Raw genomic sequence first — 25,263 nt, 5'->3', positions numbered from 1 at the left:
CTGCACAGGGATTTTCAGATTTTTGAAAAGCATGAAATCCACAGCCTTCTTGAATGCTTTTCTGTTTTTTTTTTTTGTAGGGTGCTGCTTTCCTACAGAGATAGGCCAAGATGGCATTCAGTGGGGACAGGGTCTGAAGAGAAGCTGCAGGGAAGAACGCCCAGACAGGTATTTCATTTTGATTTACGCTTGGCTTAGAAGCATGTTTCACTTCACGATGCTGATATTCTCTAGTGCATTGGAGCTTCCTGACAACCCTTCCATATCTGTGTATATTTTTTGTTAATTGGCAATTCACGTATAGTAATGTTCCTCAAAAAGCACAAATCTTGATTGCTTTATTAAAGGAAAAGTTCCAGAGAAGCATCAGAATTGTTAACCTGTTCTGCAGACGACAAAAAGATCAATTTTTCTTTCCCTGGACAATTACATACCCAGCTTTAATAAACCAATCTCAAACGGTAGATTTTAGATAGAGCCCTGCTTTAGATAACAGCTCCATATGGCATCCACAAATATGCCTTCACATGGAATACCATTCAAAACAAAGACAACACTTGTCTTCAAGATGCGTTCATGCCACTGCCAATGTGTTCTGTAAGATTCCAGACTAAGTTCCTCTCACATCGTTCTATTTATTTGGCTAATGAACATCCAGGACAGCAAGCTCTCAGTCAGTAAACAGGTCTTGCAAAAAGCCATCGTGTAATCCTGAAAGCATATGCCACCCATGACTCAGGTATCTATTACCCAGTTCTGGTACCCAAGCCCATCTTGCTTGGGTGTGTTATGAAAACACAGCCGAGTGCGATTTCAAATGGCATGGAAAAGCCACGTGAAACAGGTACATTTCCTCTAACTCCCAATCAGTAGCTAATGGCAAGCCTGAGAGAGAGACAACAGATGCTATCAGCTGCTCTCTGAATATATCCCTTAAGAAAAAGGGGTCACTGGGCAGAGTCACAGGAACTTCCAAATCTCGCCTTCTCTTTTGATCTGTTCTGTACGCACAAATCTGAACTCTCTGTTGCAGTAGCTTTTTATTTTTACTTTTTTACATTTTTTGTTCATTAAAACAAAGTATACTCCTTATGTGACAAAACTAAATTGATGCTTTATAGAGAGTAATTTGTATAAAATAATCACATTTTAAGAAGCAGGGATGCCAGAATGAGGACACACTGTTCCCATAACCTTCTAAGTAAGACTTAGAACATTTTCTTTTCTCTCTGCCTTAAATTAGGACCCTCTAACATGTTTTGGAAAAAAAAAAACAAAACAAAACAAAACAGCAAAACCCCAAAACTTTATTTGGTTTGTTACAGCCCAGTAACAGCAGAGGTCTAAATTACTTTTACATACTAGTTTTATTTCTGATGAGCACACACACAGAAAGCACAAGGGTGCGTGGTTGTGTCTTTTTCTCTATTGATATACTTATCTTCACTTACAAAGTATACAAATGCATCAGTCTCGGGTAGTCTGAAAAATGGGTCAGAGGAGGAAGGGAACACGTAACTGCGGCTTAGGAAAAATTCCAGGAGAACAGACTGTTGCATACGGACATTACCCATCTATCTGTAACTACTTCTTTACAGTTGCTGCTGCATAATACAGGGGTTTGTGGCACATCAGATGCTGACAAAAACAGGGAACCTCAAAAAGCGAGTCTGACTAAAAGAAATGACAACACTAAACACTGGACAAGACACTGTCTTATAAATTCACTTCTAAAAGTGAGAGAGTCACCCAGCACCAAAAAATGGCAAGAAACTACTGTGCGGAGGACTCTCAAAAACCAAACTAATGCCTGCAGAGAGCAGGCACCTAAGTACCTAAGAACGGTAGTCTCATCTCTACAGAAAGATGAAGGTAAAGTGAGCAAAAATCTCAGGGAAAAGTGACCAGAAAAAGCAACACATACCAAAATCTTTGTTTCTGTCTTTTAAAAATAGTAGCAGTGAAAAACATTGGCGATGGAATATTTCTTGAAGAAAACCTGCAATCCTAATACTTATTTTCCTTCTTGTGATCTCCCCTGCAAACTGTCCACAGCCCTGAACTGAGACTCTGAACACACTCCGTATGCATGTTCTGAATACAACAGATATGCAGAACCTGTGAAGATTTTGAACTATGTCAAAAATGAAATTAAAATGCCCCAAGACACAAAAGTCAAACCTCCTTCCATCTATTGAGCAGTGCGTTTACGGTGATGCCTTCAGGAGGCATCTCAACAAAATGGAACCGTGAAACTTAAATTGACTGCCATTTGAGGCTGCCATTTCTTTCAAACTCCTTTCCCTCAATTCACAAGTAACAGAGATTTTACTTTTGCCATCAAGCATAGCGTGGCTCTCATTGCCAATCAATGCTAAAAATATTATCCATAAATTAAGTCAATATATTAAAAATAAAAATATATTTGGGTATAACCATGAGGCCAACATGAACTGGCAAATCACTTATCAATTCACTGCATATGGGAGCTTTTAAACATACATGCCTGCATTTTATAAATATACATAAACATAGAGGACTATTCACTGAAAATTATCATTAAGAAAAGAATAAGCCCATAGCAGCCTTATTTACAGTAACTGTATTTTTAATACGGTATTTTTCTTCCAGTAACCATAGCTGCAAATTTCAAAATCAGTTGCCAACACAGACATACCAACTAACTTTCAAACAATGTCTTGGCACTGAAACATTTCTTTAGCCGAGACCCTTCTACCCCCTTCAAATACAGTAAATTTCATAGAAGTCAGTGGCCACCCGGGAACAAAGCCCTCTGCGTGCTGCGCTGTACTCGGCGCTCCCCAGCAGCCAGACAACCAGCTCAGCACCATTCTGATTAAAAGCAATGCCTTTTCTTACTTTCATAGGCAAGGTATCACTGGTATGCAACACCAGTATTTTGGGTTTATTCGGGAGGGGGTAAAGTGCCAATGTAGTTCTCTCTGACACCTTCCATCTTTACAATCCTTACAATTTATATTAAATATAACAGTGCTTTACTAAAAGCAGATTCCCACAGAAGCAAACTGCCTGGTCTGGCTTCCTTTTTGCAGTGGTGGTCATCCCATTCTCTACATGGGATACACGGGAGACAGTACATGCCAGTATTTTACTGTCCAAGGATTTTAGGGGGGGACAGGACATGACACAATCCTTCGTGTTCTTTTCCCCTTATTCACCAGGTCACCTGTAGGCAAAGGCAGCTTCACTGCCCCTGCAGAACTCCCACTGTGAGCCCCTGCTGCATACAGGATCGGGTCTGCAGTAGTTGGCCATGCAGAAAAAGGTGTATCTGCGCCCAAATGAAAGAGAGGCACTGGAGAGTTGGAAAGCACTGCAAGCTGAGGGCAGCAACAATTCATAGGCTTGGAAAATTATGTGGGCTTTACCTTTTACACTCCTGTTAACTCTGATTTTCATGAAGTAGGTGGTGTTGCTACAGCAACTGTCATATCACATCATTTCAGCTGTCTCTGTCACAGAGATCATCTTATTTTATCTTAAACTCAGATATGCAGCTTTTCTTCTTCTATTCTAAAGCCCTCTATATTTTGGATATAAAAAATTACACAAAATGGAGCTGTACCATATAAATGATATTTTCTAAAAATGTAGCGAACCTTACAGAACATTTTTGTTCGTTCTCCTTTTACAAATGCAGAAGGAAAAAAGAAAATGGCACTGACCAGATTTATGGTGTTCCAGAGGTTCAGAAATAAATGAAGAGCTAGTCTCATGATAAAGATGCTTCATGCCACCTTTAATGTGTTCTTCCTATGGAAGCTAACCCTGCGTTCTGGTGCACTTCACCAGAAGTAATTCATCTGTTCACAGGAGAAAACATCTTGTTTCCTCATGCCCAGGCCATTTATATACCTACATTCCACACAATTCACACCCAGCTTAGATGATGCTGCCCATCCACCGCACACAATACGCTGTTCAATTTGCACATCTCACCTGCTTAATCTGAGCCTGGAAGAAGCATCTGCTAAAGCAGAAGTCTCAACCCATCTTTACCTCTTTCAGAAGGTCTGCCCTAGATGCTAGGGATGAGGTGGCCACCCGGCTTCGCAGCTCCCTTGCTCAGTAACTAGAGAACTTGGCTGTACCTCCTTTGCCTCCATTTTGCTGCCTGGGTAAAGTCTTTGAGGACTCACTGTGCAAGCAAAACTCAATAAAATCCTGATGACAAAAAGGCTCTATTAAATTTTTGTTATTAACATGCATTCCAACTCATGCACTCACGGATCTCCCTTTAAAAAAATAATAAAACAATGTGGAGCAGTAGTAAATATTCAGTTACGCCCTCAGGCTACTCAGGAAACTAGAGAAAGCCCTATCTATAGTCAAAGGTTATTGCACGGACCGCTCAGCTGCTAGCACAGCTCAGACGACCAGATCCAGCTCTTCCACAGCCACAGCCTAAGCTGGTAAGTATTTATATCTGCTTCTTCGTAAGCATTTCCAGTCACTCAAAACAATCAACGCAGTCACCAAATTACACTTCACTTCTACAAAGACAGATCCGCGGCAGATGGAAATCTGCCTACATGGATCTAACCTGTGGGCAAGAACTATACCCTGTGTACCTGGTTAAAGGCTATGTACACAATTCAGATACCAAGTGGCCTTTCAGTTCTTTCAGTGACTTTGCAAGCTTCGTTTCAGTGCCCCAGTACTTGACAAGTTTTTAGCTTAATTTCCTAGAGAAATGAGTTTTGTGCAATCCTGCTGTGCACATATCTGTCTAGCCTCCTCCCAAAGACTTTTGAAACTGTTGGCCAATTTCAAACAAATTTGGCAGAGAGGTACAGGCATGTATTACTAACAAGCTCTGTGAAAACAACATAACTGAAAGAAGCTCTTAACTCCCGGCTGAATAAAGGCTGCAGGAGCCTCGTTACACATCGGAGAAGCCCCGGAGATTGTGCTGCTCATGGAACTTATTCCTTAGGCAGGTAGCAGGAAGGAAAAAAGAAAAGTATCCACCAAGTTATTATTTATTATGGCAGTCAGGAAAGTCACTTAATTCTCTCGTTCTCTACTGGAACTGAGAATATCTTTTCACCGTATGCCACCCACTCATTTACTATTTCCAGTAATCACGAGCAAAATTATTTGTTTGACAACTGCACTGTCACTTGACAATCTCTCTGAACTCCACACAGACACATCTGGTATTGATAGCCATTAAAACAGTCATGCACATGTCCCGACTTAAAAATCAATGCAGAACACAGTCAGATGTGGACAACACAGCTGTCTGGTATCATCTGAACATTTATTTATTCTTATAATATGCAGTGAAAACCAGAGCTCTACTAGAAAGAGCTTTTTTATATTGTCCACAGCACTTATTATGCAAGTAATTTAAGCCTTCCAACCAAGACACAGTAGGAGTGTTTGGGAATCAACAAATTTGCCCTGGCAGCAATTCATTATTGGATTTGGGGTGGGGAGGGGTTTGGGTGGAGGAGGCAATTATTTTTTTTTTTTTTTAAAGATTTTGTTAAAATGCAAGACAATAAGCGAGGTGAGGGACGCTGGGTAGGACTCACAGCTAAAAATCAGAGTGCTCTAGAATGATGCTGGAAACTGTACATCTCTGCCCACTTGACGGATAAACACTAACACACAGATCAGTATTTGCAAGATCAGAGGTCCTTTCTGACCCTCTTCTTTCTTACTCTTTAGGCTGATATTTCAGTGTTATGAACGTCCACAATTACTGAAGCTTGGGGAAAAATGGGTTAAACTTTGCAAATTAAAAACAAGCAAGAGAAACACCTTTCCTCTTTCTGCTTAACTGGATAATTGGTTAGCAGGAACCTGCTTGATGAGTTTCAGCAGCTCCTAGAGATCAGGCAAGGCTGTTTCTGAGAACAGTTAAAGCTGCTGACTGTATAAACGTCTTTAAGCCAACCAACAGGGTACCCCTTGGCAAGGTTGTTTTTTTTGACAACTAAAATTTCCAGAAGGCAATGAAGCGGTTTGTATACCAAAGAGGCATCCAGAGCCAGTAAAAGCAGGGAAATGAACTATTTTAGGCAGAACATTTTATAGATGTTATATACATAAAATTGTCTTATGGTCACAATAAACAGATGATTTAAAACATGTGTAAGTGAATGAAGAAAGACTAAATAATTCTCACTGCAATGGAGAGAGCATAACAGTAAGGTTCAGATGACTAAATAACAGGTTCTGTCCTTGTAATTTAAGGGGCTAAGAAAATTCTAGTTCTGAAGGTTCACGTGACAAGTCAAAGGGCTTCACTGGATCTGTACAATCCTCTGGGCTTATTACTTGATCCCATTTATCTATAATTCAAAGATTTTACTCTAGTAATTAGTGATTTTGAGTCCAGTTGGCTAAAAAGAAAGTACATGATGGTTGATTTTCACACAGGGATTACCTTGTCCTATATTGGATGTGTGGGCAAGCACGTGAGGTTTGTTTTTTTTTTTTTTAAAAAAAAGATAAACCCTAGTAAAATCTTGCTATAAATTCAAACCAGTCACAACTGTATGATCACCAAAGCAGCGCCTATATCAATCACTGCAAAATATTGGAAAAATTTCCTTAGCGCTGTCCATTATAATCATCTTCATTTCTATTTATTCACCTTGATGTTTCAATCACCTAAAGACTGCAACTGATAAATGGACATTTAGACATGCTGAGTTTTAACATCAAGAACTGAGCTCTCCCTTCCTGAAGCTCTGTCAGTCAACACCAGCCGGGAGTCTCACCACAGAGCTCTTTCTCCCAGGTTCTCTTCTCTCTGAGGATGCAGGAGAGAATAAGAGAAGGCAGCTGTAAATTTATATCCTAAAGAATAAGGTGCAGATTTGGGAAAAAGTATTTCAGCTTTTGCCATTATTGATCTGCTCAGACACAGCTCAAAGCGTCTGATAAAGTTACCGTAAAAAGAGACTTCCAGGCTCAGTACTGTCCATACAAAACCAACCGACCGCTCCCCTGGCATTTCAAGAGAGATGTCCCTTCACAAAGTAACGGGAACTGCTCCTCAAACACTACTGCTTGCAGTCATGTTTTGTACCCCCTCCCCAAGCATTATGTCTTTTTGTACTATTTTTTCATACAAGGGTGCCCTCAGAGATGTTGGGGTTTCAAACCCAGAGCCAACTTTCCAAAACATGCTGCATTTTCAAAAGCCCATTTTTGTTTTACAGAGAAATAAATGAGTTTGCATCATAAAGCCTTTATCCCCCCAAACCCAAAGCCTCCCATACAGTCAAAAATCAAACCCAGCTTTATTTTCCTGCATGAGTCAGGCTGCATGCAAACAGCTTCAGAGGAAAGCGAGCTTGGGGTGGAGAATAGAACTGAAGTAAGAAATCCAGAGAGGGATACTTGTTCTTCTAACAGCACGCTCCTATTTTCCCAAGACATTTGCTAATATTTTCATTTTAAAACTAGAGGAAAGCCACCCCCTTCCCCCCAAAAGACGTTTTAAAGATTATAAAGACACACAAGGACACACGTTATTATTTTAACAATTACTGCTATTTTCAGAGCTCCAGCACAGCTACTTCCTTCCATAATTGGACTTCAATCAAACCCTAGCGAAGCTTTTGATCTTGGAAAGAGTAACAACATAGCTCTGTTATCGGCACATAGGGGGCAAAGAGTAGGACATCCAGAATTTTTCAATAAAAGAAAGTTAATTGCTTTGACTTACATTTATCAAAGGTCATGGCTACAAGTTCTGAGTGCACATACATAACGGTGCACACTGAGAAATCTTGTATAGACCGGCCAAAGTAAGTGTTGGGATTATGCTATCTGTATGCATTAAAAAAAAAAAAAAAAAAAAAAAAAGGAAGAAAAAAAGCAGCAAAACAATGCTAGATTACTATCCAAATATACCCCAGTGGATGTCCTGCCAAATAGCAAATATGTGGCTGTAAGCTCCAAACTGAAATAAAAGCTTGGCCAGAAGCCCAGAGCTTCACTGTATTTTGCTCAGCTAGCCATAGTCTGGCAGAACAGAGTGAACACATTCTCAGCCACGTGACAAAGAAGCCCGTCGGGCCAAGCTGATTTCCTTGTGTTGGTTAAATGTGATCTTCAGACTGTACACACCAGCGGCTTTGGGAAAACGTGAGAAAGTGGGAAACAACAAGCCACAGGCTATAAACTGAAGGGCAGCAAAAAAATTAGTTAAGGGGTTTCCTTAAATGCTAGTGTTGCCAGTGCTGTATTTTAACGAAGTGTTAACTGGGCTCAGAGGGCTGAGCATGTTTGGCAAGGGTGCTGAGCACCTGGATTTTGACAGGAGTTACACACCATCAGCTCCTTCAAGGACACAGACCCTGAAAGGACCTGACTGGGAAAAGGCACTGTAAACTCTTCATTGTAGAGGATTATGAGAGCTTCTCATCAGCGGCTCAAAAATTCAAAACGCTGAATGACTTCAAATTCCATACTCGGGAGAATCAGAGGCACGTAGGCCTCTCAGGATGTGTCCCAGTACAGGAAGGGTATGAATCTAATGGTGGTATACATCCCCTATGGTTCAGATTTTGCTGACGCTACTTAAATAGCCACCAAGTAGCACTACTGAACACAGAGAAACATTCATGAAATGAGAATTTGGCCAAAAGATTCAATCTGAAAAGCATGCAGGGTCTAACAGGATAAAAGCTGCCCTGATGATAAGTTATTACATTTTGATAGCAGTGATAATAATGTTTTTAAATAACTGACTTGGGAAGAGACAAATAGCATCCCTGGCCAGCACCAGAGGTGCACGTGACCCGTGAGAGCATGTTACATGTGGAAGCAGAAAGAAAAGCTTCCAAATAAAAGACCTTAGAAGTACATCCCTGCTACAGATAAGAGGAACTCACATGAAACAGTCATGAGAGTAAATAAGAAAAGTGAGATTTGTTTACTTTCTAACAGAAATAAATTGATAACCTAGACGCGTGCAGCAGCTGATGAAATCAGAGACACACACGAGTTGACAATTACACCTCCAGTTCTTTCCTTCTATTTGGCTAATGATTTCTTTTCACGTGTTCAGAACAGCTTCCAGACAGAGGCTACCACAATTTTCAACAATTACTTCAACCATGTCGCACTGAGAAAATTGAGCAGATAAGAGAGTTTGGAAAAGTGCTTCTGAAACCTGGTGATGACTCCAGTCCAACAGAAAGAGCAGCGTTTCTGAGAGCAGCCACGTGATTACGAATGCATGAACCTCAGCTCTCAGAGTCTGGACAATCCATGCCCTGATTTTTCAAGCACCAAGACACCAACGGCTAAGGTTTCACGTAGACACCCAAACCGCAGCTTATGGTTTAACCTCCTCAAAATGTTGATATGCAGGTTAACTTTAAATATGCTGCACTCTCCTAATTCTCTCATTTAAGTATACAGTTGAGTGATGCAGTTGTTCACAAGGTCGACCTCCTGCTCCATTTTCCTCCATTTCCTCTCAAAAAGCAAGTCAATCACCTCATCTAATGAGCAAGACGCTTTGCTTTTTGCCTATGTGAATTAGAGTAAGGCATTGTAACAACATATGGTTAAGGAACATGACACAATCTTGATATCTTACTTATTAACCTTATCTGTTATTTATGCTCTTCTCTTCCAAGAGAAATATGCTTCACCACAGGCAGGGTAATTAATTCCTCATTTTTCAATGTACATGTACTGACGCAGAGGTCAGGCCCTTAGACAAAGGCCATGCTATAGTCAGTCCCTTGTGGCTAACCTGCTTGGGTAGCTGTGGTCCCCAGAGAAGCCTCGAAATCAAGAATGGGAATTAGACAATGGTGCCCTAAGGTATTCGTAGTTTCACTCCCCAAAGTCTGCACACTCTTTAGTAGTGCTCAGAGCAGCGATCACCCAGCTCAACAGGGCTCTGATTCGGGCGACCTTTCTGTAGCTGCGTAGTTGCACTGCCTCAGTTGGAAGTCAAGTCATTATTCCACCCTCACTCTGCGGTAAGAAAGGAGAATTGGGCTACTCCACGGTGCTAGTCCAGCATATAAAATGGATACATCCTGACATAACTTAATTTAGTGTATGTAACACACACAAAAAAAAAAACATTGAGAAAATACATGCCACTGTGAAAATTCTACTTTGACATCCGTATGCCACTGTGGTGTACTTCAAACAGCAGTGAGCTCAGCGCTTGCAGTTATTTCAGATCTGTATCTGATTTTTTACTTTTCCAAAGTTAAGCTCAAGGCAATGTCTTAAACAGTTAAAAAAAAAAAAAGGCAAAGCAAAAAAAAAAAAATTACAATGTTTCCCAGTAAACTTTCTCCAGCTGAATCCTGAGAAAGCAGGAAGAAACTCTGGAGTGTCTTTTCACACAGCTTTTTTTTTTTTTTTTTTTTTTTTTTTTAAAGATGCTTCATATAGCATAAGCCACTGCCAGACCGAACGGACCTTCAGGCCTCAGATAAGTGTTACCTTACCACAATGGGTATGGGTATTGAAATGTCTTGATGCTGTGCTGGAAACAGAACATAGGAACGTAGAGAGGTTGTAACAAATCCCCAAATGCCCTAACAAGTATGTGCATTTGGGGGTAGAGGGAACGGGACACTAAGGGAGCAGGGGAGTCCACCCAGCAGCGCGGCATTATACTGCAAGCGTGTTGTGTCATTACAGCTTTATCCCGACACACCCATATTTACAGCACACAATGTACTGTACAACTCACAATGCCAAGAAACTCTACATATCTAATCTGGCAGAAAAACAAAGTCATATCAGGTTAATCCAATTCTTAAATTGCACAACTTTGAAAAGCCAATAGGAAAACAAATCTTCCCCTCGCTTGTGCTCCCCCTAGTCCTCCTCCCAACACACATACCCTGCCACGACCTACTTTTTCCTCTTGATCCCTCAACATTTTTAGCCCACTCTCACTCTCCCCTGTTTCTCATTCACTTCTAACCTACCTCCACCCCAGGCCCCGGTGGCAGAGTGGAAAGTTACGCCGATTAGAGCACGCCGTAAAAGGCAGCTTTGTGCGCAGCGCCCCGGCCGAAACGCGCCGTGAAGAATGAATGGCAAGACGCATACGCAAGGTCATTTGGACACCTGCCCACATGTGATACTGCAATAATTGTGATAAGATAACAGGCCTCAAATTTGAAGTTGGCTGACTGCAAGGTAGTTTCAAACAGGGCAGCGGAGCTGGGGTGCTTCTGCTGCACAAGAGGAACAGGATATAGCAAGGCTGCATAAAAGTTCAAAAAATTTTAAGGAAAAATAATTGTGCTCAACTTTAGAGAGGATCAAAACTGTTCCACTGCCTGGGTTTGGTGCTTTCAAGATCATGCCTACAAACCTTACAGCTGGTTTTCTAACTTGTCTCTTTAAATGACGCCTTGGAGTCTCATACAATCACAAGACTCCAGAAGCTGAGGATTTTAAAGGAAGAACAATGGTGGAAAAAAGTTTGTCACTCCCCCTCAACACACACTAAAGCCATTAAACCTGGTTTCTTGCAGATTCATTTCTTAAAGTGAATTGACATCTCATGGTGTCTAAAAGGGTGTCAGCTTTCCCAGAAGCATTCCACACAGATCAGGCATTTTAAAGGTCTTATGTAAATTCTCTGATGTGGAAAATGCACATTTACATTACAGCTCTTCCTGCTCAGTAACATATTCCCACTCTATCCCCTCATCTATTTTCATGAAATTTTAGGAATGTAATTATTCTTTCAGAATCACAACTTTCTCGCCACATTTGGTTAAAATCAGCCAATATACTCAAAAATCATGAAGCAGGAACATCCAAGAGGCCACACATACCTAGCATGACTGCATATGGTTTGTTTTCATAGCAAACCAGGCGAAAAAAAAAAGAAAAATCCCAACGCTTATCTATCACAGCAACAGAGCTGCAAGAGTTACATACATAAAACGGCCAAATGCCCCACGCTGCAACAAGGGGCCTCAGCTGCAGGGATTACAGCTGTCAGTAACATCTATATTTCCACTATGCAGCACAAAGAAAGAAGGAACAGTGGTATGTCTGATTGCTGCAGGGTCCTTCAAACTGAGTTAGTTTAACCCTCTCTTGTTTTGATGAGGAACATGATTTGGGTTTGAGTACTTCGTTGCTACCTACTAAGCATTAGAAGTTAAGTACATGGCTGTTTTTTAAGCAGACTTCTCACTGGAGTAGGACTCATTTCCAAACATTGAAATGGTGAGTTTGTAAAAATGACTAAATTGTTTTAAGTCACCTCCTCTGTTTCAATGCAGCCCTCTCGCTTTGAGCCTGTGTTTTATATTGTGCAGCCTTGAGTAATGTACTCTTCCACAAGAAGGTTTAGTGCTATTATTTCAGCAATCTCGCTGTGCTAAAAATATTGATTGTGCTGTCAAACGGAGTTCTACGGGAGTATTTTGTATTTAGAAGTTTCATGTTATTGTTCCTTCTGTTTTTCAAAATGCAATCTACAGTTTCCTGCCTCACCTCCTTAGAATCCCAAGTTACAAGCAGTTACTAGGGGACCGCATTTAATTTCTGTTTTGAGTGCTTTCATCTGTATCATGATTGCTAAGTTACCAGGTCATCTCAAATATAACAATGTCCACATACAAGAATTAAGTGGGGAACCTCACAAGTGTTTAAAAAAAAAAAATTAAGATCCAATTATTGCCACACAAAGTAATGGATCTTGCTATGGATGGAGAACCCCCTTCATTCATTTGTTTATTAAATTCAGGAGTACCAACCAGTTCTGTAATGAATTACTTAATCTTTGACCTATTGTCCACAGTCATGTTCCAGAACAAAGAATTTATAGCAAGCTGAGCTCCCTAAGGCTAATTGGAAAAGAACTTTTTTTTTAAACCATTCTCTATCCTCAACAAGTCTTATAAACTATGTATTTTTGCCTCTCTGCTTGTACACCTACATATTTAAGAATGACATTTTGTTACAGATGAGTTATTGCTGTAGTTCACTGTAGCATCTGCCTGTAGTAAATGCACGTTAATACATCTGTCTGTTGGTCGCTGTCAAGTTTTGTTTCATTAATAATCTAGACTTGTGTTCCAGCTAATAAGGACCCGAGTTTTCTAGGACCCTAATGCAGCTTGGATTTTTTTATTTCCTCCTACAGACAGCCATACACCAAAACACAAGGGAGCAGCTTCAAGATCTGCAATGCCTGTTTTCATTATGCAGCAAATAATATGAACAAGAGAATACTACCAGTAAGATGAAGACCTAAAGCTGTTTCTCTCAAAGTTGACCAGAGAACCCTGAAGCAAGAGCATGCCACATCAGAGAAGCTAAGCGATGGTGTTAGATGGTGTGCAATGAAAATCTGGGCCTAATTTAGCCCTGGCAAGATTTACTTTAGAGAACGGGACAGGGAAGTATAGCTGTACAACAGCTTCAAACACATCAGAAGTGTGAGAGGTTGAACAACAACTCGTATTTGTTTAAAACTTATGGATAGTACCTCAATTATGCAAAGCTGAAGTGCTATGAGGAGCCTTAGCAGAAAAGAAAAAAGTTGCAACGCATGCTGCCTTACCTACCTGCGTTAGCTCTGAACCTCTCAGGACTAAATTCAGCTTTGTGCTAAATAGACAGCTTCTTTAATGCCATTTGTTCATTTAAAATAGGTGATACAAGCTACAAAATCTGTTTGTCATGCATTCATTTTGACACAGCCATGCATTTTACATTCATTTTCTTACCAACTGATTAAATGGAGTAGATTTGAGGTTTAAGTAAATGTTTTTTCCAGAGCTTTCATTATCTATTTAATGTAGAAGAGATCAAACCACAGTTTTTCTTGAATATAACTCAGTTGAAATACTCTTTTCTGATCATTACAGTCTTCTGTGGAATTCAGACAAAATATTGAAAATGTATTTTATTTGTTGTGAAAGTAAGACTTCAAAAAAGGAAACTTATGATCATGTTTGTGTAATATAAATACTAAATAACTCCATAGTGTACTGCCAGCCAACCAAGCTTCTGATTTCATAATGCTCTAAAGTACTCTTTACCAATGACAACTATGCCCTTTCATCCTGAGAAAACTCCGCTGCCACACTGAAAACTGTTATTCCCCCCTTAAAAAAAAAAAAAAATCCAAAAAGACGAACGACAAGAGAGCAAATGGTGATATTTTGCTGCTCCACCTAGGAGTTGATGGAGAGCAATCAACAAGATGCTTGCCTGCTGAGCAATACTGAAATCAGACAGACCGCATGAGGAGTAAAGTATTCATTGCTGAGATTAATTGGGCAGAATCTGGCCACTGCTAGCTCCCACAGTTGCCAATCTGCTGTCATATAAATATGTAGAGATTGAACCATTTAATGTGTTTCCTAGTACCTTCATCTAATCAGATAGCATCAATGTCTTCTTTGTATACATCTCCTGATGAGGTCTTCTCTCTTAACTATAACATATTGTTTTATGAAAGACTTCAGGGTGTACTTGCTTCTTAAAAATCAAATCACTGCACTAGAGAATTATTCAATCAAAGACTCTCCAATACACTCTGAGATGGGAAGCAAGGCTTTAAGAAAGACATTATACTTTTTCTAGGTAATTGCAACAAGTTTGACACTCAGACGTCCTTGAAACATCTTTCTAAGGGGACAAAACCCCCTACTTGTTCCCTTCGTGTATCCTCTTCATAGTATAGCCCTTACTTGCCTAAGTAGCTCTATCAGTGTGGAAAACACTATTCCTGATGAGATTTGAAAGGTATATTTTAAAAATATAGCATAAACCCCAAGATGTTTCATGCTGTTTATTGTTTGAACTCTGAATTAACTTCAAGTTCTTTAATGCAGTCAAGCAATTATTTAACCAATAATCAACATTTAACAGTGAATATTAAAATTAGATCTCTTGAAGGAGACACAGTGTTCTTGCTTCTAGCATTAACAAGGCTTGTGCATTCAGCACTTTTTTCCCTGTTATCATGTGACAGGCTATTTTTAATATTTGCCTGAATATATTTTGCATCTTCCTTTGATCCAGAAAGCAGTTTTATGAGGCTTGTCTGCATATTGCATTTCCCTTGCTGTGGCAGTCCGGAGCAAAGCCTTTCCATTTCACTGCAATTTCGGCGTTGGCTGGTAATGGCAGGAGCACACAGCCCTGCGTGCGTGCCTGCTGCTCTAGCAAAAGCCATGCTGAGCAGGCTGCACAGGGGACTGCCACGTGCCTAAAGCACATGGTCATGCAGGCAACAGCCATCCAGAGCCTCACGTGAGAGTCAATGTGAAGAGCAGCTCTCAGTACCAGCCTGCCTGATGGTTTAGCTGGTCATTCCCATGTTGTCACGTGGGACAACAAAGGTCAGGAAATTCCCAGCTCCTCTGGGTGCTGCTGGAGGTAGAGTCCTTCAACTCTAAGAGAGGGGGCTCACGCTGTGGCTCATGCAACACCTAGTAACTGCTTGTAAACAATGATTAAAGCTTAGGAGAGGATTCCACGTACAAGTTGGCTGCTGGGAATGCTGCTCTTCACACTACAAAGGCTGTGCTGGAAGAGGAGGTCACGTTAAGAAACACAGGGGAAGGAAGACTGCAATAAAGGGAGTGTTGCGCACACACCCTTTTGTGGGCTGCCCCCTTCACCGAGTCATCCCCAGTATGCAGTTGAGAGGCTGGATGGAACAAGAACAAACCTCTCCCAGTTGGCTGCTGTGCCTATCACAAACAAGAGTTAAAGAGAAAATGCTGAAAGCCACCCAATCACGCCTAGTGTCAATCATTACCGTTCAGGATCTATGTAAGAAGTAAAAGCTAATGGATACTGCACTCCAGATGAAGTATCTCAGCTGAATAAATAGAACCTGTCATTTGATAAAATCTTTGTATTCTTGGGGGGGGAGGTGTAAGTACACTTCAAATTTAGCTTTTTGATTAATGTACCCCAAAATCCTTTTTTTTTTTTTTTTTTTTAAACTGAAAGTGAAGACTTGCAGATATTGCACGTAGGTGCATTTCCACAGGAGATTACAAAGCTTGTTTTTCCTTTTTTCTTTCCTTAAATAATCTTTGGCAGATCTTTTGCAAGTATTCTAAGGCACCCAGCCACCCAGGCAACACAGACTGAAAACCACTGTCATAGGAAGGCAAAGAACCAGGGAGGTTTTTTTCAAAGCCTCCGACAGCTCTCCCCTCCTTAAGGAGCAGCGCAGGAACAACGTATGCAGTGTCCCGTGACATAGCCCTACATCCAAGGCTTTGAGGGCAAACAGAAAATTCAGATCTAAACCACAAAATCCCCAAAACCTTCTAATTAGGGTCTTCCACCTGACTTCACTGATGCTTCAGAGCCCTAATTCACACCGTTCAAACCCTTTACAATAGCTGCCCCATTCCTCCAAATTAGGGCTACACAGGTAAGAGTCAGGTAAAAGTAACCACCAACCTGTTACCTGCAAAATACGAACCTCCCTTTACATACAAACAGCTAAAAATACTCCCAATTTCCTTAAGTACTCTGCAGTTAAGTGGTGATTTATGTTCCACCAAAAAATGGCAAAAGACAACACAAGGTCTGCAACAGATTAAGAACCAAGAAATTGCGTTTGCAGTAACAGGTTACTTTAGAAGCTAGCTTTATAAAACCTGTTCTTTTGAGGAAGACTACAGATTTCAACCAACTAACCAGCATCCTATACAGGGAGGGGAAAAAAAAGTTTCAGGTATGTCTGCACATTACAATGAACGGTGGGTGGTCTGCAACACTAAAATAAATCAAAACACTACTTTTTATTAACAAAATTGGTACTGTGAAAAGAAATACATCAGATTCCAATCTTGCAACAGCCATTACCCTGTGTCCCTCCTCTTCAAAAAGAGAATCAGTATTTGCTATATGTACATTCCCTGAACAAGAATTTATGGGAAAGTAGGTGTTTGCTTTATTCTTTGCTCCAGTCCAGAGAAACTGGTGACCCTAAATATTTTTCCATCAGCCAGAACATCCAAGCTGGAAATACAGAATTAAGTTACATTTGTAAGGAACCTTTTTGTTGTTGTTTTTTTCCCCCCCTTCTCTCCCCATGCCCCCTCCCGCCCCCCCCCCTTTTTTTTTTTTCTTAAAAGGTAAAAAAAAAAAAAAAAAAAAAAAAGAAATAATTCAGTGAGGGTTTTGTAATGTCATGTTTACCATCAGGGTCAGCTCAGCTTTGCTGAGCCTGATGACACTTATCAGTGAATGCCAATGCAGATTTCCAGATCTCTTCCAGAGATGGTATAAAATACATATTTGGGCAATACCATTACCTTCTAAAGACAGACAAGGGTTGCATTTCAACACATGCACCAAAATTAAACCTTCTTATGCCATTCTTCTACAGACCCTCTATGCCCGAGGTACACCATGTACATAGATGAGTCAAATTCAGTGTTCCACGAGCATGTGCATATCCTCCCCCATACACAGTAGATGCAGGTAGAGGAGTTTTGACCAACTGCATGTGATATGCTGATGCTAAATGCTGCAGAGCCATTTAAAGTAGGTACACAAGCAGTACAGGATTTGACCCTTCCTTCAGCCACAAGCTCAAACAGGCTTCCACAGTAAGACAAAATTCAGGGGACACAACACAAATTTTTAGAAGAAATATCATCACCTAAAAAAAAAAATAATCACTTTACCTGAAAATAAGATTACAGGGAATTAATTTTTATTGAAATTGTATACTTTATAGTATTTGTTCCTGGGTTTATTACAATAATACAAATCACAACAGCCAATCATACTGCAACAGTAGCTCGCACCAATTAAAATTAAAAAACCCTTTCTTCATGTGACAGTTTAAAAACAGTCTGTATTTTAAAAGTCTTAAGATATATTAACCAAAAAGCTCCATTATCATGATTTTAACATTTACATCTGGACTAACTTTCATATTTCAAAGCAGCACATTTGCCTCGGCATTTTCATGACAACCTTAAACGCTCATTTTTATATTCACTAAAAATTTGCTTTTTAAATTATATACCGTCTTATTTTAAAACTTGCTCAAATGCTAAACTCTAAGATCATCTTCAAAACAGACTGTCAAAGTAAGATTTTTACATGACAGCACATAAAAATTTCAACAACCTGATGATAAACCAGACTACTGTTGATTAAGTCATATTACCTATCTGTAATGGGGGTGGAAATATTACTTTAGGAAATTGAATGACCTCCCTTTAAAAAAAAAAAAAAACAAAAAACAAACCAACAAAACACATTTAACAAAAATATATTATTCTTAAAGCAAGATGGCGTGGTGAAAAAACGCCTGCAAATTTAGATGTTTTAGCCTACCCCAAGAGACATGACTTCTTTTACAACAGTAAAAAAGTACAGAGTTTCTAGTGAAAAAAGTTTATAACCCTGAGCTGCAAACAGCTCAGGAAAATCTAAAAAAAAAAAAAAAAAAAAAGATAAAATCAATTAGTTGAAAAGTCATGCGGACAGCTGATTACAAATAAATTCTGACAGGTGATCATTAAAAGCCTGGCTCATAACCAGGCTCCTTTGAAAAAAAAAGGAATGAGGACAGATTATGTGCTTTTAATTTTATGCGTGCATATGCGACAGAAAATGGTGTAGCATACATGCACTACTTTTAAAAACCGGCTCAGAAAAAGCAAAGGTTTTTTTATTTTCTGCTCTTGCCAACTCCAAATATATTTTAACTTGGTAAGCCCTTATAAGTTATTTGATCACTATGAAATACCTTGAAACTGAAATACAAAACAAAGGCAAATACTCATAAAGTAAAAGTAAGTAAATCAAATCCACGACTAAACACACACTTCTGACTTGGGGCCAAGAAGTCTGTTGACAGGTTTGGGGTGTTTTGAGGGGCGTTTTATTTCTTTTTAATGAGAAAGGAATGTTGCAGACTTGTAAGACTTTCCTATTTCATCCTGCTCCACAACTTTTGTCCTTCTATTTATTTATTTTGCCTCCTTATCAGATGATTCTGACAATGACTTCGCACGCTGAGCATGGCAAACGATCAAGCAGAAGGGAGAGGAGTGGTTTCCTGCTCCCAAGAGCACACTTTGCTCTAGCAAACCTTGTGTGAGCAGAAGAGCACAATAAGTCAGTCACCCTTGGTCTTTTTATTATTTTTTTTTTCTTTTAAGAAAAAAAGGCAAAGCTCCATGTTTTCCAAACTTCAATGTTGACACTATTCCACTGAAGGTGATCTCAGCCATGCTGGTGTCAAGCCAGAGCAGTTATTCTGGATTCATACTAGTGTCTCCAAAGGGATGTTTTCAAGTGCTAATAAACTAATAGAAGACTTCCACTGACATCAAAGGGTTTGAATCACGCATTACAATCAGAACTTGGGACTCCATTATGTTTTCTCTGCCTACAGCTTAAGGTGACTATAGATGTAATTTATCAACTAGGGTCAGTTATACTCAGTTTATGCTAATTTAAGTATGATTATAACGCAGCTTCAAGATTTAGTTCCTGCCCTGTTTTCTGTGGCATATTTTACTTTGCTCGATAGAGAATAAGTTTAGGGCAAAAATTTCAAACAGGAAATACTGTCTTTAAGTTTCAACTTCAAAATAATTGCTCGCTCCTGTGTTCTCACATCAAATATTGGCCGGAGAAATATTCTCTTTCACGGTCCTTCCTTTTCCCTGTTCATTTAACACCACAGCATCGATGCATTACTATTCTGTTTGTTGCCTTTTTACTTGCTAGGCTACCAACAACGAAAAGAAGATAGGCAACTTCCCTTTGAATTCCCACAGTTTCCTTATGTAATTTAAACAAAAATCCCTGTGGAGCAACTTAGCAATAACTACAGCTATTATTTCTATTTTTTGGAGTGTGAGTGACATGAATTGTATCGGCCCTCTCTAAGCTGCCTGTCAACCAGACCAGAGAAGGAGGGGGGCTTATGCCAAAATCCATAGGAAGTTCTTAGGGCTGATTTACCTGGTCTGACCGGGCTCTGCATGCAGTTCTGCGACACCATGCCTGGATGGACTGAAGTAGAAGCCCTGCTGCTGAGGTCCATGACAGAAGGTGATGCTGAGGTAGCTTGCTGGAGACCTGACTGGTGTGGGCTATGCTCGTGCTGGTTTGGGCTGGGTGGAATGCCATTTTCCGAGAGGAATTCTTCCAGGTCCATGTATTCCAACTGGAAAGTGTCTCCATCATATGGCAGTGTCTTGTCCCATAATGTTGGGCCCAAGAAAGCTGACTGAGGGACTGTAGTACTGGTGCTGTCATCGTCTAACTTCTTCTCTTTGTCTTTTTCTTTACCGAATGCTTAAACAAAACACACAATAAATATATAAGAGCTGAGCAATTAAAACACCAGGTACTACTACTACAATTATTTCCTCTGCACTCTCAGTTGCAAGAAATGAATACTCCCCTCGTAAAAATAACCTTTTGATACAACCCATTTGTTAGAGAATTGAAGGGTCATGCCAACTGAGCACCTTTCCTGGATCCAACCGCATTTTTGAGATTTTCCTCTATTTTTAGTTAACAATTCCACTGCATGCATGGCTTTGAATGTCAGCTTCAGTAAGTACTCAGACTTAAAAGTGAGCATTTAAGTGGAAGCAAAGTGGAATATGTATTCTGTTGAGAACAGCCTTAATCTAACATCCCTGTCATTTATTATCCTCTCAAAGTTCCAGTCTTGCTAGTCTTTACACAAGGAAAATAGTCCCCAAATTCAGTACTTCTTAACACTGTTGTAAGCTAGTAACTTAAAACAAGAATGAAGTCTAACAAATATGTATTTTGATGTGCAGAAGAGCTAATTAAAAATTCAAAGATAGAAGCAAAGCAAAAATAGAACTTACAATGATGCTTCCTAATCACTCCTACAATATCTACTGATTTCAAGACACATTTTTTTAAGGGAAACACCTGATTTCTCTACAAGATTTGCAAGAATCTGAACCAATAACGCTTGCTGTCAACTACCGTGCCTTCTTTTCTTTTCAACCACACGCAACAACCCCTGTCAAATCCTGCGGGTCGCTTCACAACAAAACAGAAAGCTGAGGACACAAAAAGCCTTGGCTCTGCAAGACCTTTCCCAGGTTTGGGGGTTTTTAGCGTGCATTCGATTCATTAGAAATCCAAAGTGCTATTATGCCCGCACTACCTTAGCTTTCCAGAAAAGTTGAAACTTTCTACAGTTTAAACGCCCCTCGGTGACAGGGGCCCGGGCCCAGGGCGGCCGGTTCGGGAGCTGCAGCCGCCGCCGGGGGAGGCTGCGGCGGGACCCGGCTCAGACTGGAGGAGGTCCCCGCCGCTCCCCTCTACCCAACGCTTCGCCGCAGGCACATCGCGCCCTTTAACTTATTTTTTCCAGGCGGCCGGAGCCGTCCCTGCCGCGGCTCCGCAGCGGCGATGGAAAAACCGAGCGCCCGCCGTTAGGTCAGGCCGACTGCGCCCGTCGCTCACCGCCTAATACCCTCACCGAAACCACCCCGTTAATTAATCGCCTTGGGGAGGTGGGAGGGGGGGTTGAAGAGAGGGAAAGAAGGGAAAGCGAGACAGCGGCCCCTGAGGTGACGGCAGGACGGGGGCCGCCATTTCGGGGTACCTGCCCTCCCTGGGCCGGGCTGTGAGGGTACCCGCGGGGGGGGGGGGCAGAGCCGGCCCCGGGGAGCCGAGGGAGGGCGGGCTGCCCGGGGAAGCCTCACCGTCTTCGTGAGCGAGCGGCAGCTTGAGCGGGTTTTCCAGCAGGGACTTCAGCACCCCGTAGGTGGGAGGTAGGAAGGTGGGGTTGAGCGGGAGCGGCCGCGACATGGTGGGTTTTCTCTCGGGGCAGCTGCGCGGCAGCGGTTCCTTCCCCCTTCCTCTCGCGGCGGTGGCGCTGCTGCTGCTGCTGCTGCTGCTACGAAGCGCGGTGTAAACGGGCGCAGAGCCCACCCGAGCCCCGCTGGCGAGGGGCGCCTGGAGGCCGCCGCAGCAGGAAGCGGGAGAGGCGCCTCCGCCGCGCAGCTCCGCCGCCACCGCCGCTCCCGCCGCCCGCTCTGCGCCGCGCGCCTCGGCCGCGCGCCCATGTGCAGGCGCTGCCGGCGCTGACGTCAGACGCGGCGCGGCACCGCCATTGGTGCGGGGGGCGCGGCGGGCGGCCCCGCCCCCCCTCCGCCCCGCCCCCCCTCTCCGCCCCGCCCCGCGCACCTCCCCCCCCCCGGCACGCGCGGCGGCCGTTACCCGGCCGCGGAGGGGGAGGAGCGGGGGAACGTCAGGGCCGGCCGGTGCGCGGGGTCCCGGCGGGGAGCGCGGCCGCGCCGCTGCCCACGCCCGCGGGGAGCCGCGCCTGGCGAGGCTGCGGCCGGGAGCCGTCTCCCCGGTAACCGGGAGGAATGTTAATGAGTCTGAATGTTTGACCTCGCTCAGTGCATCCGAGCGTGAGGGCAGCGGGGAGCGGGGCGGGCACACCTGAGGGGAGCGGGGCGAGCGGGCACCCCTGAGGGGAGCGGGGACCCCCGGCCGCCGTGGCCTGAGGGAGCCGGGCCCTGCCGCTGTGTGAGGGGCAGCGGGTCACACCCAGCCCAGTGGTGAGCACCGCGGGCTGAGGGGGACACAGTGGGGGACCCCATGGGAGAACGGCCCTGGCACCCTGAAGCAGGCGAGGCAGGTGGGATTTTTGTCTGTTTCTGAGGGAAATGGTTATTGGGCTTATGAGCATTTAGTTTCGGAGCCACAGAGATCTTTCATACATCTCATTTCCATAAGCAGATTGCTTCTCTCACCAGTTACCAAGATAAACCAGGGTGAGATAGCTGTCACCACTAGCAGGGGTCCCGCAATTGTGTCCCAATTTTCTGTCTGAAGGGGCTTTCCTCTCTACTTGCAAAGATCCTCGTTGCAGGAACGGCTGACTTTCTACCTGCTTAGGCCGTCAGCCACCCCCTCAGGAACTGAGCCCTCCCTGTGTAGACTGTTCAAGAACTGCGGTCCTGCTGTAGCAACAGCCACCCTTTAGGTGCTGGTAGGCATTTGTATCTCCCTGCTTCTCTTTTTTTTTTTTTTTTTTTTTTTTATGGCATTTTGCAAAGCTTTACCATTTGTATTTAGTTGTTACTCTTTTTTAAAACATCAATTCTTTTACCATTATCAAATACAAATAATCATAAATACTCTCTATAAACAAATGAAGGTAAATTATGTACATAAACTTTTAGTTGGAGTGCCCAGTGTTTAGAAATAAAAGCTGTCTGAGGAAAAGGCTGCCTTGAACAGTTATGTTCTCCCCTTATGTATCTGCCTATGATTTTGTGTGCTAACTAACATCTGCTCAAATGATCCAAATGACTAAACCAAGCAACTAATCAAAGTCTGAAGTACATTCAGATCAATAAAATTGCGCTGGCACAACCAAAACCTGAAGACTGGCAGCGGTGATGGCCTTCAGAACCAGAGTTTGCGTAATGTTCCCATCTCTGGCGCAGCTGAGAAGGGGTTATGGAAGAACCTTCCAACGCCACATGGTTCACAACTGGCAGGGCTTCCAGCAGGAACGAGATAGTAGCAGCACAGTAGTTTTAAGTCACCTAACCAGAAAAAAAAAGCACTAGATTATTACATGATTGTATGCATATCAACGTTGCCTCAGATGGCCAAATTGCTAGTTACTGGGAAAAAAAAACTGGAAAACTTTAATTACAGGGGTACAAAGTGGGTGACATAAAGACTAGGGCACCGACTGGCAATCCATATGCAGATGTGGTACAAAATGTCTTTTCTATGCAGTGTAAAGAAAAAAAGAATGGATACATTTAGGAGATTTAGCAACCAAGGAAGAAGAGTAAACAGAAGATGTAAAACTAATGGGGATATTGGGAAACACCAGTAACAAAGATGATTAGTTGGGGATGTAATGAAAGCTCAACTTGAGCAGAACTACTGATGTTTTCATGGTTACTGACCATTGTGTATATTTTATACTCCACAGAAAGAAACAGCCTTTTCTATGCAACAGAGTGACAGGAAAACTGCTCTGTTTCACTACTTGCCATGGAATAGGATACGTTATATCTAGATCTGTGCAAGCGTGGAACAAAATGAAGCAAGCAGACACTGAGGACTACATTACAGACCCTGCACTCCCAACGCGCAGGAGCTGGGAATTTCCTGGGTGAGAAAGCCGAAACAACTCTTCCCGATACACGGACCAGCCAGAAAACCTGAGAAAAGCACCTGAGCGCAGTGCTGGAGCTGCTGGTTTCAGTCTTACACTACAAGAGGAGCTGTAATTTAACTCCAGCCTTGCCACGCAGGCAGGTTTCACACTCAGTAGCCAAAATTGCCCAGCTGTCGGGACACCGCATTGTTTCTGAACAGGAGTGGCATGTGCACCTACGAGTTACCAATTTGTACTAGCTACACTTTTCCAAAGCTGCTCCCCAATTCCTTCACACTATTTCGACCACCACTGGCTGAACCCACATGCTGCACACCAAGGAAGGTAACCAAACCAGAGCTAATGATACATTAACTGGGTTTCTACATTTTCCAACCAAAATACCATTTCTTGGCATGTATTCTTAGCTTAGGATTCACCCAGAAAATGCTTATTTTACGGCTCATGAAGAACTATGCCAGCTAGTTGTTTTGTTTTGTTTTGTTTTGTTTTGTTTTTTATAGAAGACATCTTGATTGGTCCCCCATTAAAAATAATATCTCAGACAATGTTGGTGTTTCTGCCTCTGGTGTTTTCATCACAGAATTTTGATCTGTTAAATGGGCCAAAGATCCTATTTTTTTCAAACCAAGTACACATGAGATAATATACCGTTTTCCAAGTTCATCTTTTTTTTTTAATCTTTCTTTTCTTCAGCAAAGACACTTTTAACCTCAAAAAGCCTTTACATTTTTAAGGGGTCCTTCTACGCCCGAGGCCAAGCAGAGCAGGGTCAGAAGCCCCCGTTGCCGTACGGGCAGTGCAGGCTGGGGAATACACGCTCACCGCAGCCCCGGGGCCGCCCCGGCAGGACCGGCGCAGCCTCGGGAGTTCCGTGCTCCCAACACTAACGGACATTGACAAATGCACAGAGGTTGGAACACGGATTTTATTTACTTTTTGGGTTTTTTTGATTGTTTGTTTTTTTGAGTAGGGACACTTCGAAACAGACACGTGCAGCGCTTCGCCCCCCGCACTGCACCCTCCGCAGCTGCCCACGGTGGAAACGGCCGCTGTGGCGGGACCCCCCGGGGCCTTTCCCGCTCTGCTCC

At 42.3% G+C, this 25,263-nt stretch overlaps 1 protein-coding gene across 1 annotated transcript in view; it reads right to left on the bottom strand.

Moving 5' to 3' along the window:
• The window catches only part of HLF (HLF transcription factor, PAR bZIP family member), a gene marked incomplete at its 5' end in the record, with an annotated part of 33,158 nt that extends 11,073 nt beyond the window's left edge, over nucleotides 1–22,085 (bottom strand). The window contains 4 exon segments of the mRNA XM_082492019.1: nucleotides 19,987–20,322; nucleotides 21,723–21,933; nucleotides 21,935–21,992; nucleotides 21,994–22,085. Coding sequence (XP_082348145.1) covers nucleotides 19,987–20,322; nucleotides 21,723–21,933; nucleotides 21,935–21,992; nucleotides 21,994–22,085 — 697 coding nt within the window.
• Nucleotides 22,086–25,263: the final 3,178 nt, after the last annotated feature.

This window comes from Vanellus vanellus, assembly GCF_965231255.1.
Source record: "Vanellus vanellus genome assembly, chromosome: 17".
Lineage (NCBI taxonomy): Eukaryota > Metazoa > Chordata > Aves > Charadriiformes > Charadriidae > Vanellus > Vanellus vanellus.
This window is presented reverse-complemented; position numbering and strand designations above follow the sequence as displayed.